Genomic DNA, 17,609 nt, shown 5'->3' on the forward strand with positions numbered 1-17,609 from the left:
ATGTGCCTGATCCCATCTGCCGGTGGATCACTGACTTCCTGACGGACAGGAAGCAGCACGTGAGGCTGGGGAAGAATGTCTCGGACTCCCGGACCATCAGCACCGGCTCCCCTCAGGGTTGTGTTCTTTCTCCTCTGCTCTTCTCCCTGTACACCAACTGCTGCACCTCCACCCACCAGTCTGTCAAGCTAATCAAGTTTGCAGATGACACCACCGTTATCGGACTCATCTCGGACGGGGATGAGTCTGCCTACAGGAGGGAGGTTGAACGCCTGGTGTCCTGGTGCAGCCACAACAACCTGGTGCTGAATGCCCAGAAGACAGTGGAGATTATTGTGGACTTCAGGAAGCACACAGCTCCACTCCCCCCCATCATCCTGACTGACACCCACATCACCTCTGTGGACTCATTCCGCTTCCTGGGTACCACCATCACCCAGGACCTGAAGTGGGAGCCCACCATCACCTCCGTCATCAAGAAAGCCCAGCAGAGGATGTACTTCCTGAGGCAGCTGAAGAAATTCAACCTGCCAACACGGACGATGATGCAATTCTACACTGCAATCATCGAGTCCATCCTCACCTCCTCCATCACCGTGTGGTACGCTGGAGCCACTATCAGGGACAAACAGAGACTGCAGCGTGTTGTGCGCTCTGCTGAGAAGGTGATTGGCTGCAGACTCCCATCTCTGCAGGACCTGTACACCTCCAGGACACTGGGGCGTGCAGCTCGGATCTCAGCTGACCCTTCTCACCCTGGACACAGTCTGTTTGACCTGCTCCCCTCAGGCAGGAGGCTCCGGTCCATTCGCACCAGAACCTCTCGCCATAAGAACAGTTTCTTCCCCTCTGCTGTTGGACACATGAACAATAACCGTATGACTGTCCCCGCCACTAACACATGACCCTACGCTGTGTCACTGCATCATTCCATGTTTGGCACTGATCACCACCTGCACTCATGTATATATCTTTCTACGTAGCACTTTTAATTCTTATTCTTACTTTTATTTATTTATTTTCATGTCTATTTAAGTGCAATTTTTTTATGACAGTATGTTTGCACTGAAGCACCGCAGCAATTTCCTAATGTTGTAAACCTGCTCAACATTTGGTAATAAAACCCTTTCTGATTCTGATTCTGATCTAGCAGGGTGACAGAAAAACCCAGGGTAACTTCTAAGGACCTCAACGTCTCTCTCACATTGTGTTTTTTAAACATGCTTCCATTTGTCACTTCAGTCTTTACTCTGAAATACAGGAAGAGAAATCATGGCTGAAACAATTTCTCATGAAACCAGGGGTGTGGTCCAACAGTCAGTTTGGTGAGGAAGGTTCCTAACTGAGAGAAGTGACCCAGAAGTATCTGTGTAGCAGCCACAATGAATCCAGATCATGAGCTTTATTAACTGATCAAAGTCTCTTCTTTCATCTTCTGTATCATTCAGTTTGCATTGGTAATGCCCATTATTGTAATGCTTTTTTAAGACGAGCAAAACTTTATTTCACTTTGGGTTAGCTGGGATAAGTGATGGATGGAGGGAATTTTACTTCAGCCACAGAAATCCTAAACAGGAAGGAGGAGCAGAGTTACAGTGGATCACTATCCAGCAGGGAAACAAGGTTTATTTCAATTTCTTGGCCATGAGTGAGATTTACTGAGTGGGCAAATTAGGGAGACGACACCATCAGATCCCGAGCCCTCCATGTGTTAATCAAGAGACGGCTGCTGTGCTACATCCATAAATAATGAATAAATTAGGAGCTAAAGCTGAAAGGACAGTTTATTTGTACCATCAGTGAAGATATTTTACATTTGAATTTTTTATTTAACATTTGCAAGATTCAATAACATAAAGAACCTGAACAAGAAAACATTTATGTGGATCAAAATACATTAAAACAAAAACTTTATAATAGGAAACAGAGTTTTCAACCAACTGATGAAAAGAAATCTAACCACTTGACATGAACACTACAGTAGGACAGTTTTGAAAGCTTAAAATGGAACTAGGGGAAGAGTTTGATTCACAGCTGCCTCATCAGATTTTTACAGGAGATTCTATCTGAACTCTGTGGAGCCTGATCTCAAGCTTTTTGAGTCTGACACAGAAACCAGAGGATCTTTCTGTGTCTTCAGATTCACTGTGATCCAGTGATGGGAGTGATTTCAGCCCTGAGTGATCGCGCTGATGTTTGCACAGAGCAGACAATGAGGTGAATGTTTGGGCACATTGGTAACAGTGAAACAGTTTATTAGTAACGTGGGATCGTTTGTGTGCAGAGTATGATCTGAGATTCCTGAAGCTCTTGTCACACTGGTCACAGCTGTAGTTTCCTTCCATGTGTGTACGTTCATGAATGTTACGATTACCTGACTGTGAGAAGCTTCTGTCACAGTGTCTGCACTTGTGTGGTTTCTCTCCTGTGTGGACTCGTTTGTGTGATTTAAGCTGACCTGCAGTGGTGAAGGATGACCCACACTGATCACAGAGGTGCTTTTTAACCCCACTGTGAATCAGTTCATGTTGTTTTAAGTGATTTGTTTTGGTGAAGCTTCTCCCACATTCTTTGCAGTATTTCAGTTTGTCTCCAGTGTGTCTACGTTGATGTACTTTTAGGGTCTTTTGCCGACTGAAAGTTTTTCCACAGAGGTCACAATGAAAGTCTTTCCCACCACCACAGTGATGACAGGGTTGAGAACTGGATCCATCTGTGTCGCTCTGCTTCTAAACAAAGACACAAAGACAGTGTAAGTCAGTCCTTCAACATTTGTATCCTGATTTCGCCTGAAATAAAGAGCATCTCTGCAGACGTCCAACTACATTTGACTGTTTCAGTTAACACACTCAGTTTACTGGGCTGCAATAACTACAATACTACCACCATAATACTACAGTAATACTAAAATCAGAACTGAAAGGAAAATCTGAATAATCACTCAGAGCTGCTTTTCCATGCAGTAGAATTGCTAACATGCTAACACAGTTTAATGAGCAGAGTTGTTCCAAACAGTCAGGCTAAAATGACAAGATAACAATATAAATACATACCTCACAGTAGCTGCACTTGTAGAGTCTCTTTCTGGTGTGGATCTGTTGGTGTCGTCTCAGGTGACGTGGAGTTTTAAAAGTCTTCTCACACAGGTCACATTGATAAGGTCTCTCCTCAGTGTGGGTAAACATGTGTCGTTGTAAGTCTGCGTCTGTTGTAAAGTATTTGCCACACTGTTCACAGCAGTACACATCATGTCTGGTGTGAATGCGTAGGTGTGTATTTCGGCTCCTTCTCTGGCTGAAAGTTTTTCCACAGATGTCACAGCTGTATGCCTTAATTCCAGAGTGGGTAACTAGATGCTTCTGTAAGCTGCTACTGTGAGTAAAAGCTCTGCCACACTGATCACAGCTGTACGCTTTAACTCCACTGTGGATGAGTTGGTGTTCTTTTAGGGAACGCTTGAAGGAAAAAGACTTTCCACACAAGTCACAGCTGAACGGTCTCTCTCCAGTGTGGATGACCTGATGCTGTTTTAGTGAAGCCGTCACAGTAAAACCCTTCCCACAGTCGTCACAGCTGTATGGCTTAATTCCAGAGTGGGTAACTAGATGACTCTGTAAGCTGCTACTGCGAGTAAAAGCTCTGCCACACTGATCACAGCTGTACGCTTTAACTCCACTGTGGATGAGTTGGTGTTGTTTTAGGTAACCCTTCAAGGAAAAAGACTTTCCACACTCGTCACAGCTGTATGCCTTAATTCCAGAGTGGGTAACTAGATGCCTCTGTAAGCTGCTACTGTGAGTAAAAGCTCTGCCACACTGATCACAGCTGTACGCTTTAACTCCACTGTGGACGAGTTGGTGTTGTTTTAGGGAACCCTTGAAGGAAAAAGACTTTCCACACAAGTCACAGCTGAACGGTCTCTCTCCAGTGTGGATGACCTGATGCCGTTTTAGTTTAGCCTTCTCAGTAAAACCCTTCCCACACTCGTCACAGGTGTGTTTTTTCTCTCCCTTTCTTCTGTGAGGTTTGTCGGCCTCCTGAGAGCGCTGACTTCTGGCTCCATGTTGGTCCTGCAGTGACAGAGATACAAACAGAGGCAGTGAGTGAAATGCAGTCGTGGAACAAACTCAGCCTTCAAACTCCATTAACACTAGTTTTAAACCTGAAGGTGGAGCGTGGCACCAAACACCTTAAAGGTCTCTTATCCCCACCTGCTGGTAGTTCTAACACATTACATCCAACCTGCTGTTAAAGATAATTCATGACTGTTCAAACACTAAAATCATGCACACACACACACACACACACACACACACACACACACACACACACACACACACACACACATTATTTTATAATTTAGATCATTTTGTTGTTTCCTATTACATATTTCTATAATTTGTATAGATTTATACAGAATTATTCAGTGATAATAAATCCTATGTTTGTTTATTCTAAAGGAACCCCGTTAGCTTCCACAACAGATGTTGCTCGTCTTCCATCAAATACTTACATAAAATATTACACAATAAAGTGGATTCAAGATATCCACATAATTTCACTCTTACATCCACAGTGAGGTTTCACAATTGTTCAAATATAAGCAATCAATAATAATAATAATAATATCAATAACATTGAGGCACAATACACAAATTTCAAAAACAAATCATGTCTTACAATATTTACAACAACTAAAAGCTCTGTAAATCGGCTTTTAAGTGTTCATTGAAGTTTTGAATAATTCTCTAATTTTTGAAGGCAACTTATTCCACTTAAAAGTTGCTCTAAATGTAATAGTTTTACAAAATGTTACTTTTAACTCGAGCATTTACTAAATTGCAGCTTGTTGAAAACTGTGTAATATGATGATGTATTTCATCTGGATACTGCAGCTGAGCAGAATAAATGTGGTGTGTTTAACAGAATTGCTTTCTTTAGAACTACAAGTAAGCCATAGAATATTTTAGCCTGTACAGGAAGCCAAGAAAGGTTATTATGCATTTGATCAATATTAGTATAGTATGAACATCTTCACACTAATCTGGACGCCTTATTCTGGACTAACTGAAGTCTGTTAAGATCTGTCTTATTAGCTGCTGACCAAATGATTGAACAATACTCCAGATGAGACATTACTAGTGCATTAATGACATCTTTCATAATGAAGAAGTGATACACAAAGAGCATTTCATAGCCATAGCTATGCCTTGTCGGCAGAGTTATGTGACATTAGTGATGTTTGTACTTTCAGCGTTAACTTGGTTTTAAAGCCTTTAAAATATACGCCGTTCAATAGTCGACCTTAATCTGACAGAGAATGTGATGATTTTGTGGATAATTAAAGTCAGTCATATATCCACAAACACAACAAGCTGAAAGTCAGTGATGCTGCTCGGTTTGCAGTCCTGAACATCACGGCACAAGCAGGATTCACTGCACTGTTAATGTTAGCTGTGTTATATTGCTGCCTCTGTTCGGTGGTGTCGAGCCAAACGCACTTTAACGTGTGTTTGAACGAGCTGACGGTTCACTCGTTAAGCTGAAAGAAAGATGCTTTAATCACAGCAGTCACACATGTGTCCACTGCACCATCTGGAACTCTTCTTGTTTACACTCGTAATAACACAAACACTAAATCCTGCTTCTCTGGTGCTGTTGTGTAGCAGTGTGTACACCTGAGACTGTCACCTGTCTGTCTGTCCTGCACTCTCTCTCTGTTTCTTTCTCTCTGATTGTGGAATAAAAGTATGAACATGTGTTTATAAGTTACACTTGTGTTTGAATCCTGCAGCTTATCACGCATTTGATTTCCATGTGTGACGACTGCAAGTGTCCAGAGTGAGGACAGACTGAGGGAGCCACTGCTGCACATCATCTGTGAGGCTTTGCAGCCCTGATGATCCACCAGGACAAACTCAGCAGTGTGTGAGGAAGAGGAGGAGGAAGAGCCAGCAGCAGCTGACAGATGGAGAGAATAGACAGACTGTTCCCTGTTTGTGAAGGACTGCTAGGAAAGTTTAACATAACTGTCTGTGCTGAATCAGTCTTATTAGGTAATGTTCAAATAATGTGATCATCCCAGTGTTTCCAGTGTGGGAGAAAGTACTCAGAGTACTCAGGGCCTTCAAGTTACACACTATGAAAGGCAGCAACAAGTTTAATGTTCAGAAACCTAAAGTCTGTATCAGCAGCAGGATGGAGCTAAAAATAAATGTTGGTTTCAGTTCTATGAAGCTTTGAGTATTTTGGATCAGTAGCTGCTGTGTTTGTTGCATCATATTGCTGTAACTGTTTATATGCTTTATATATTCTGAGCTAAGTTGATCTATAGTGTTACATCATATTCTATAAGGATGTTATGTGTTTGTAGACTTTCTGCCCAGTTTGACCCATTTAGCAGAAGTCAGCCTGTTTAAGGCTGACGTCTGCTAAATGTTACATGATACACTCTCAGAAATACGAGAGAGAACAAGGGGAGAGAAGAGAAGAGAGAAGAACATTTTTGGTCTTTAAATATTTGGTCTATAGGAACATACTGGTGTTTAAAAGTCCAGAAATGCCCCTTTAAAGGTTCAATCTGAAATAAAGTACAAATCTGTATTATAAAACGTTTCCAGCTGTTAGTATCATGGTTGCTAGGCAACCTGGGCAGCGCGACGGAGGCTAGACGTCCCGTTTCACGAGCCTACGAGCCTCGCACTTCGGCCTTAGCGGTCTTTGAGTACGCGGCCCTTGAGGACTTTAAAGCTGCAGAACCTGAATCGGGATACAGCCATGATGATCTCCAGCCTCGTGCTCGCCAACATTCTCACCTGAGTTAAGAAGACGATCACTGAAATGGTCTCAGCAGGTCCTTTGATGACAGCAATGAAATGCAGCGGTAAGGCTTTTTGGGGATTAAGTTCGTTTTCATGGCAAAGAAGGACGATGCAGTTCATCTGATCACTCCTCATAACATTCTGGAGTGCAGGCAAAATGCTATTATAAAAACTTAAGCAGCAACTTCTCCAGGTTCCAATATTTATGCAATTCTCAAAGCTTTTGGCCACGACTGTATAACCTCTTCTGAAGTTTAGTGGATATTATACATGGTTATGCTCAGGATGTGTCGGCCAGTTTCCACTGGAAACGCCTTTTGGTTAAACTGTCAGCGAGCAATTTGCATTTGCACTGTTACATTTTTATATAACTTTAATGCACATAAACAACAGCTGCTTGTTTCAGTGAAAATACATTGATGGGTTTTTAATAAAGTTGTGCAGCTGTAAAGTATTTTGTCTGGTGTCAATTATATCGTCAGCTACATCGTTATGGCAAATGTTCAGATGTATATGGTGATAAATATCTTTGGTCATATGGTCCTGCTCTGTCTGTCACCTTCTGTGTTGAGCTCATTGTTTCCTCTGTAGTGGCTGAGCTGAGTCCAAGTAGCTGAAAATGTTCCTCTGCTGCTCCGTCAGACTCTCCTCCTCCTGCTGATCAGCTGGGACACAAAACAGATCTTTGTTAGGCTCCACACTGCACTGAAGAGTCAAAGTGTCTCATATGTTCATCTGACAAGTAAAAGAACACATTTTTGTTTCCCGAGGTGGGCAACTTGTTGGAAACAAACACAAAAGCTTTGAGCACTGATACCTGCCATTGCTGCCATTGAAAGATGCAACGCCAGCAATGTGGATTGTCAAGACTCAAACCAATCATCAAGCAAAGACAACAGGGATCATTTGTTTCTGTTTATTTAGCATTCACAGCATTTGTAGTTGCCTTCTGTGCAGGGGAAGTCCACGCACACTGTGTGGTACCGCCATCCGCAGAAGGTGCATTCAACCTCTGTAAGAGAAACGAGGTTGTCTGAGACTGAAATGATATTCACTAAAGAAGTGGTGATTTGTAAAACTTCACATTTTGATCCGGGACGTACTCTGCATGAAAACAAGCGCTCACTCTTCCTGCTCAACAAATGACAAGGGCGGAGCCTTATACCACGTGATACAGAAGCTGTGCCGTGTGATGCTAAAATTAGCAGGGAAAAAACAACGGCGAGCACGTCAGGGACTGTGCAAAATGAGGGATTTAGGAAAAGGAAGAGAGAGAGCAAGCAAGAGAGAGAAATAAAAGAGCAAGAGAGAGAGATGGAAGAGCAAGAGAGAGAGATGGAAGAGCAAGAGAGAGAGATGGAAGAGCAAGAGAGAGAGATTGAAGAGCAAGAGAGAGAGAGCCAGGGCATCGATTATGGTTAGTTTGAGTCTTGACAATCCACATTGCTGCCATCTTTCAATATGTTTGAATGCACCAGTGTAAGTGCAGCCACTCAGACTCAATGTGTTCATAGAAACAGGTGCACATGTGTCACGAGTTCATCCAGCAGTAGCTATGGCACTTGGCCACAGGGGGCAGCAGTGGACTGACCTGCATTTGAGACTGCTCCAGCTGCTCTGTGACAGTCAGTAGATCTGCTACAAATTGCAGATCATATGCAAGTTTTGGAAATGACATTATAAATATTCCTAACTTAGCCATGGCAGCCATGTTGATGCATTACCTATATTGGCTGAAAATGTTCATTTGCAGAGAAAAGACACAGGCAGACTGTGCTTACAGGACAACAACAACAACAATCTTTATTTATAGAGCACATTTAAAAACCAACGGCATGCCAAAGTGCTTAACATAGAACAAATTAACACAAGTATAATCAGAGTCATAAAAATAAAAGTGTAGAATTATGTTCATAGGAAAAAGCCACCAATAGAAAAAATATAACTATAGCACATAGCTATAGCACAATATAACTGTGCCATCAACACACAATGGGGATAAGACATACACAGCGCAAATAAAAAGCAAGACAGGAAAATTAGTAAAATAAATCACTGCAGACAAGGCCAGCATTTAACCGGTAGAAAACGCAAGATTAAACAAATACGTTTTAAGCCGTGATTTAAAAGATTGAATAGAGTCAGACGCCCGAATGCCAATGGGAAGGTTGTTCCACAACTCTGGTGCGGCCAGGGCAAACGCTCGATCACCTCTAGACTTCAGCCGAGATCTAGGCCGCACCAACAGTAACTGTGAGGATGATCTTAAAGCCCTAGCAGGACATATAAGCTTAAGAGTTCCTTAAGATAGCTCGGTGCTGTGTTATTAGTGATTTTAAAAGTAAACAGCAGAATTTTAAATTGGATACGGTATTTCACAGGCAACCAGTGCAAATCAGCTAGGACGGGAGTAATGTGGGCAAACTTCTTAGTTTTGGTTAGAATGCCTGCAGCAGCATTTTGGACTGTCTGTAATCTATGGAGGAGGGCAGAGTGGAGTCCAAAATAGAGTGAATTGCAGTAATCCAGCCTCGAAGTTACAAAGGCATGGATGAGTTTTTCCAGGTCTTTATGCGGGATGTACTGCCTGGCCTTAGAAATAAGGCGGAGTTGGTATAAACTCGATCTAACAACAGCAGACACTTGTCTATCAAGTTTAAATGAGCTGTCAAGTAACACGCCCAAATTCCTAACAGTGTCGGAAAAGGAGCTAGTGAGAAAACCAAAAGCATCACGAAGTTTGGCACGAAGGACGTCACTGCCAAAGACCACAATTTCAGTTTTCTTATCATTAAGGATAAGAGTATTTGCCAGGAGCCATTGCCTGACCTCACACATGCACTCTCGAAAACTATTCAAGGACAAAGCTAGGTCATCATTTAACTCAAAGTAGATCTGAATGTCATCAGCATAATAATGAAAAGCGATGTGATATTTCTCAAAGATAGCGCTTAATGGAAGCATGTACAATGAGAACAGAGTAGGGCCTAACACAGATCCCTGAGGGACACCACAACAGACAGGTACAGCGAAGGAAGAGGAAGTGGCCAAGTGAACCGAGGAGAGCCGATTGGACAAGTATGATTTAAACCAATCCAAGGCAACACCCTTGATGCCTACAGTGTGCTCAAGTCTCGCCAATAGGATTTTATGATCAACCATATCGAAAGCCGACGATAAATCCAATAGCACTAGGACCGAGGAGCGCCCATTATCAGCCATTAGTAGAAGGTCATTGAGAACTCGGAGCAGCGCTGACTCAGTGCTATGATGTGGTTTGAAGGCCGATTGGAATTTATCATTAATGCTATTCTCATCCAGGTAGGCCTGGAGTTGAAGCAACACTATCTTCTCAAGAATTTTGGCCAAGAACGGAAGCTTGGAAATCGGCCTATAGTTCGCATAATCATTATAATCGAGGTTCCTTTTTTTAAGAACAGGCTGAATTATAGCATGTTTAAAGGCTGATGGTACGCAACCAGAGAGCAAAGAAGAGTTCAAAAGGGACAATATACTAGGTCCAATTGCACTAAAACAGTCCTTAACTATACGAGATGGAAGAACATCATATACGAGATTAGTATTGTTCAGTTGTTCAACCAGACGCTTAAGAGTAGGGAGTGAAACGGGTTCAAACTGATAGAAGAGGAACAGTCAGGGGTAAACGCAGGGCCTGTCATTAAAGGAAGAGCAGATTTAAGAGATGAGACTTTATCTAAAAAATAATTTAAAAATTGTTCGCAAAGAACCGTGGAGCACGGCAGCGGCATAGTGGGGCAGGGGTTGACCACAGAGTTAAACATTTTAAATAAAATTCAAGGATTGTTACCATTGGTAGAGATAATTTTTGAAAGAAAAGCTGCTTTAGCCATTTTGGCAGCAGTTTGAAACTTCAAGCGACTAGTACGTAGGATGTCGTAAGATGCCTGGAGTTTATCTTTCCTCCACCTTCTCTCATCCCGCCGACACGCACGTCGTAGAGCGCGAACAGAGTCACTTAACCAACATTGTGAGTAAGTTCTGGGGCGCTTCATTTTAATAGGTGCCACAGTGTCGAGGATGGAGGAACATGTAGTTAACAGGGTATTGGCAAAATTCTCAACCATATGAGGGGTAAGACAATCTGACGTAATAGATGCAGAATACACAAAAGAAGCAGAGAATTTCACCACAGCATCAGCATTAACAGTACACACATCACATAATAACGTTACATGTTATTATGTGATGTTACTGAAATCATCATGAATAACAGGAGTGGTGATTCCTGTAACTTTGTGTATATAATTTGGCATTTCTTACTGATGTAGGCCAAAAATAAATACATAAACTGAGCACCTGATGGCTTTGAACTTTTGTTGTCCATCTTCCATTGGTTTGAATTTTGCGCTCCAGTACAAACACAAATCCCCCAACCCGAGGATCAGCACAATTAACCTAACAGACCTACACCTTAGTTCACAGATTCACTTTGTCTAAGGTTGATTTCTGGGATTTCACACAACCCAGGATTCAGATCGTGAATCCATGATGGGCTTGGATTTACATCATTATAAATGAAATGTGCTCTACTTGGAAGCAGCCGGCCCCGCCCCTTTTGACGGGTTGTGTGAGACTTTAAATCATCAAACTGTAAATTATAAATTTAAATTGTTATTGATCCTTTACCCCGAGTCCTAAAGTGTAGATTTATTTTCTTACTCTTCTTATATTTATTGTTTGTTTACTTGCACCGCTGTAACTGCAGCCTCGTCGTCTCGTCTCTCTATATGCTGGACTGTCTGTAGCGGAGATGACAATAAAGTTTACTTTGACTTCAGCAGCGCGCAGGCGCACCGAGGGCTCTCGCGCTCACTTTATATAATTTAGAAAAAACATCGGTGCAGATTATAAGTCTGTATCATAATATCTGTTTGTTGTGTTGTTTTTATTTTGTTTTGCGAGTTGGTTATTAGATGCCGCTCCAGCCAGCCAGAGACTCCCCGCCATAATAAACTACGTATTCTCTTATTGCTGTTACCAAGTTCCTGTGAAAAGCAGATTTTTCCCACTGCTGACTCAGCTGGATCAGGGAGAGTGACTGAGGCAGATATTGAGCTGTCAGTGTTTTTATATAACATTAAAGTCCCTGAGGGTATGGCACCAAGCACCATTGAGAATTCCCCAACACTGTTTGACAAGTTTGACGAGCATCTTGACTTTTGGTCTTTGGATATTAACAGTCCTGGATATGTGACTTCTTGTTTAACAGAAATGTTACAGAGAGCATTTGCAGTGCAGCCTTTAATTGCTAGTAATTCACATTTTTTTAGATTTCGACATAAAGCAGATGCCTCAGAGAAATCACTAATAACACTAAGGGCTGGACGGATTTGATTTGCATTCTTCAAGAAGAGTGTGGTGTCATCAGCTAGCTGGCTGATGATGAGCTCCTTATCAGCTGTGCTGATTCCTTGTATAACAGGTCAAATCTCGGGGTGGAGTCTTAATCATTTTAATTGAGCTATTGCCATTCGTGTACAAGGTTTTGATAGCTTTACAGAAAAATGCCAAATTGTTCCAAAGAGTGTAAAATAAATTGATGTTCAATTGTATCAAAAGCCTTTTAAAAATCCAGGAAGAGAATGAAGCTATAGTCAGATACCAAATCAGAGTAATCAAGTAGATCTAAAACCAGTCTCATGTTCTTAGAAAGGTGTCTGTTTCTCATAAAGCCTGATTGTGTCTCATCCATAATTGTGTCCAAGAACTCTTTCATTCTGTTAGCAAGTACTAAAGCCATAATCTCATAGTCATCATTGAGCAGACAGATGGGTCTCCAATTATCAATAAGAAGTAAGTCTTTGTTTGGCTTTGGAATAAGTGTTATGAGACCCTGAGTAAGAGTAGGAGGGAGGATGTTATTCTCTACACTTCCTATGAAAAGCTGCAGTAAGAACGGAGCCAGGAGATTAGAAAATGATTCATAAAACTCTGCAGTTAAACCATCTGTGCCGGGAGATTTGTTGGCCTTAAGTGCAGAAATAGGATTACAAACGTCCTCCACAGTCAGAGGGCTGTCACAGTGACTTCTATCTTCCACAACAATAGTTTTTAGGTTTTTAATATTATTCAGAAACAGCGTTGAGACATATATATATATATTCTACTTTTCTAAATGATTGACTATTTCAATGGAGAACCTAAATGACACGGACCTGTGTTTGTTATTACATATCTCTATTTTGAATGTGACAAGTCTATCATTGCCTGTTATTCATAGGTATTAACAGAGTTTTTGGCCTTTTTTTCCTCTGTAACAGTTAATTGACTCTTTACAGTGGCCTGCTATGGTTAATAATAACATGTTCAGTCATGAGTGAAATCAAAGCTTTTCTTCACTTTAGCATTTAACATTCCCAACAATATAATGTGATACCTTAATTAAAACACAGCTAATAAAACACAATTTTCTTAATGCAAACATCAGTGACTCAACATTAGCAACCAAAGGGTTCAGTCTGCAGCTCACACTCATGTGAAGCTACAGCCTCCCCCTTTAGTCTCTGTCATCCTTCTGCTCCTGCACAAACAAAGCAAGACAAAACCTCCACCCTTCTTCTACAGGCTGGGTGAATTGTTGTGGACATTCACTAATCCTAAAGTCGGCACCGTTTTTGTCTCAGTATCAAGTCAGTTAAACTTTTAGTCGTCAGTCCGTCACAGTCCAGTCACATGCATACATCCACACACATTCATACCAGATATTGCTGATAATGGAGTCTCACGCGCAGCCTATTCGAGCCTCCATCACCAGCAAGATGATGTCATCATTTTAAAGGAAAACAGCTCCTTGTTTTTGGACTGGATTGACTCGCTGCAATCCTTTTAGGCTCAGGACTTCTCATGTGATCAATGTCACATATAAGTGAATTTCTCCCAAGCCCATTATAATCATGGAGAAAAACACTTTGCCACTGTTTCCAGTAAGAATATTTTATAGCGCTTTAAAGTTCAACCTCTCAGGTCTGGATTAAAGAGCTGATTTGTTAAATCGGGAACTCACAAAATACCAAAATATCACCAGCGGTGGATCACACCTCTCAGATGTTCTTATCTCAGTGCACTGTAACAAAAGCACAAACAAACGCAACCAATAAAATACTAATAAAGTAACAAATACTGGGGCCCATTGCAAACATGTCCAAGCATAAAACCATCTTTCTCTCTCTTAGAGAAAGAAAACAATCCAAACCTCACTGATAAAATCAACCTAGTGTCAAGCAAAACCCAAAAATCAACCAAAACTTCACCAGAAAGTTTTCCTCCCTCCCGGGACAATATTGTGCAGGAATACAGGCACCGTAACTCCTTTTGCACTGACAAAAACATGTTGGATTTACTTGATTCAATAGTGGACACTGGTTGCACACAAAGGTTTTGCTTTGGCAGAAACTTAAACAACTGAGTTAAATCAACACAACCTTTTCATATTCAGTAAAGCTGCATGTTGTGTTCATAAAACACGATTGAAACATGTTCAGATGGAGTAAGTTGAGCTCCTGGAACATTTTAATCCTTCAATTGAAATTGAATGGGTCTACAACAACTACCATCCTCCTATCTCTATCCTGGTTGCAGCAGGGCTGGGAAATAACCCTGAAGTGATAGGTTACCAGGCAGGGTACACCCTGGACAGCTCACCAGTCTATCAGATAGAAACACACAGCCGTTTACATTCATGGATAATTTAGCCCAGGACCTTCTTACTGTGGAGCAACAGCACTAACCAGCATGCCAACAATGGAGGAAATACAGGAAAGCTATGATTTCCTGTATTTGAGGCAGAATTCTTTTGTTCTTGCCCTTGACAGGTTAATCCACAATAAATAGCAACAGCATGCATGTGGTGTGTGTGTCGTTGTCTGCCTCTTATAACTCCAGTGATTTTCCTGTAGTTTGAAATCTTATGCGGTGTTGACACAATAATTTGTTGTAAACCAGGAAATTCCCAACTGTGGTAGAAAGCACAGCTTAGCCTTAGCAAATGTTCAAAGAAAAGTCGTCACTTCCTGATTTCTGCTTCACTGATAAATATTGTCACACTGGGGTTTTTGCAAATGATATCAGTGAGCACTGTGTGGCAGCTGGAGTCAGACAACTGAAGCTCCCACAATCAAGACCACAAACAGCTTTCAAAGGAGATTTGAAGCTTTTCTGGCAGCAAGCTTCATGATTTATGGGACTGGAACTGGAACAGAAACTACCTGATCACCAATGGTGAGCTGCCATGGAATTATTTTTATGACATTTTATCAAAGTTATAAATAAGCGTGCCCATTAACACATAGTGAGTGAGCATGTTGTCTTCCCACGCAGTGAACAGCGGATGCTAATGTTTCTGTCACTTTTTACAGAGTCAAACTCAAAGTAAGGTCAGTGCTTCCACGCTTTAAACGCTGCACGCTCACACTCTCTCCACACTCGATAGATTATCCATTGTTCATCTGCACACAGCTGCGGTTTTAGTAACGCAGTAACGCAGCGTGCTTACGGCAAAGTAACAGTAATCTAATTACCTTTTTTGCAATAGTAATCCCTCACTTTACTCGTTTCTTGAAAAAAGTAATCGGATCACTGCCCATCTCTGGTTGGAGCTGTGCACTTGTGGGTTCCACCTTGTGTACACGTTTATCTTTGCTGTGTGTACTTGTACCTCTGAGTGGAAGCTGAACTCTTGAGTTCGAGTATCGAAGCATCAGCTGTGACGTTAAAGTCCAAACAGCTCGTTCATTTGACGTGCAAATGAACGAAGGTAACGCCGTTTTCATGTGGATGTGTCACTGAGACACTTTCCACATCCACAGCTCACAAAATGGGAAAACTATAGAAGTATAACAATGAAGAAGTTACTATGTTACGGGTCCCAAGGATGAAGACCTCGATCACAAATATGTTACCTGTAAAAGCAGGTGAAGAGCAGAGTAAGGAAGACACGATGCGTCTCTGCTTTCCTCCAGAACGTGTCTGAGTCTGATTTATTTCACACAAATAAATGCTATAAAACACTAAACATGAGCTTTCAATATACTGTTCAGCTGGTTCCTCATTCACATCAATTACATTTACTTATTTCACAACATCAGTGAAATATACTCTTTTTAACTGGTTCAGTTTCTCAAGTTCACACTTCTTTCCATAACAGCTACATCCTTTTATCATATCAATAAACACATCACATTGTCTTCTGCAGTGTCTTACTGGCTAAACAGTTCTATTCAATAACAGCATTGGTAAATACATTACATTTGTTCCCTCCAGTAATTTACTGGCAAAATCACTATTTAGTGCATCATGAAACACAGCTTGTTGAATCAACCCATGAATGCCTCTGTTAGCTACACAGAGTTGCTCAGAGTGCTTGTGTTACACTAGCTAATCTACTCAGTCACTTTAACAGAACTATTAACATTCACATCTCACAGAACTGATTTGATTGGAGCATTACAACACGTTTGCACAGAGCATAGGAGCGCACTGACTCTGCTTCACGAGCGCTCCACCTAACGAGCGGGCTCGCGGTGCGGTCGCGCGGGACACTCCTCTGGTTTTCTCCCGTGTTTACATATAAATAACTTTGGCGGACCGCCTTAACTCTCCCATTCACATTAACGTGGGTAACCATGGTGACAATAAACAACATTTTCGGTGCGAGCACCGTGTACCGACCTGTAAAAGCAGGTGAAGAGCAGAGTAAGGAAGACACGATGCGTCTCTGCTTTCCTCCAGAACGTGTCTGAGGAAGCAGCGGAAGGTGGGCTCCACTTACTGCTCCCCGAAACCCCGGAGCAAGCACCAAAGTTCCGCCCTCACTGCTTTCTAACATAAAATGAATCCCTGTTACATGGATTTTCTATCCTCTTAAAGAAACTGAAAATAAATACATATAGCAATGAAAAATGTCCCGTTACATGAGTGTTTTACACAAAATAATATTCATGTGGTCATTCCCTCACAGGGGTGCCACAACTACACTGCTGTTTTGACAGAGACACAGTGTGTTTATCTAACTTGGCTGAAGCCAAAGTTCTCCAGACAAATTCAGTCTGTTTCTGCCAAGTGTGAACTCACTGGATGAGCGCCAGATACACAGAATCAAAAAGGGATAAATTACTTTTCTTATGTCATGTTCCCGTCACAAACTGGCTCAAGGAGAGGGGAAGCAGGAGTCCACAGATGAAATGTTCCTATAAATAAAGTGGAATTTATTCAAACTTTACCAAAACTTCAACACATCAAATACAAGCAGTTCAGCAGGGAGTGGATGTGTGTTGCATGTGCCAGGTGGATGCAGAGAGAGGCCAGGGCCACGTTCAAACCTGAACACGCTGCACAGTGTTTTGTTCCATTTGTTAGGGATGAATGAAATGCTTCCTTGAAAGGATGTGTGCAGTCACCAGTGGGCGTGGAAGCATGTGCGCCCTCATTTGGTGGGTGTGCAAGAAAAGTCATCCTGTCACACAGCAATGCCTACATAAATCACACCACTCTGCTTAAAATAATAATGTTTAGTGAAGCAGGTGAAGCAAAGGGCTGCTTTTAATAGGCTGGGAGACCCAGGTGTGCTGCTTTAGCTGCTGAGCCTCTTATGACAGAACAGCGGAGAGTGGTAAGAAGGGAGGAGGGGGTCTGGCTGTGTTTGTGAACGATAGATGGTGTAACTCTGGGCATTTCTCTATCAAAGAGACGCTATGCTGTAAGGACATTGAGCTGCTAGCGGTTAGCATGAGACCGTACTATCTACCACGA

At 41.8% G+C, this 17,609-nt stretch overlaps 2 protein-coding genes across 2 annotated transcripts in view; both read right to left on the bottom strand.

Annotated features, from left to right (window-relative positions):
• LOC309702205 (protein NLRC3-like) overlaps positions 1-17,609 on the bottom strand; it is a 257,026-nt gene that overhangs the window by 46,739 nt on the left and 192,678 nt on the right. The window lies entirely within an intron of this gene.
• On the bottom strand, positions 1,478-15,999 carry LOC309702273 (uncharacterized protein). Its single transcript, XM_082526863.1, has 4 exons — positions 15,761-15,999; positions 7,381-7,486; positions 3,054-4,070; positions 1,478-2,729 (listed from the first exon to the last, which is right to left on the bottom strand). The coding sequence occupies exons 2-4, from the start codon at positions 7,396-7,398 to the stop codon at positions 2,043-2,045; spliced, it is 1,722 nt and encodes a 573-aa protein (XP_082382989.1). The 5' UTR covers positions 7,399-7,486; positions 15,761-15,999; the 3' UTR covers positions 1,478-2,042.

This window comes from Aulonocara stuartgranti (assembly GCF_965226115.1).
Source record: "Aulonocara stuartgranti genome assembly, chromosome: 3".
In the NCBI taxonomy this organism is placed as follows: domain Eukaryota; kingdom Metazoa; phylum Chordata; class Actinopteri; order Cichliformes; family Cichlidae; genus Aulonocara; species Aulonocara stuartgranti.

Bases quoted from the DNA above. Each gene is read 5' to 3' on its own strand.
- LOC309702273 (XM_082526863.1), bottom strand. The intron at 2,730-3,053 runs GTATGTATTTAT...GTCTTTGTTTAG, and splicing joins ACAAGTGCAGCTACTGTGAG to AAGCAGAGCGACACAGATGG.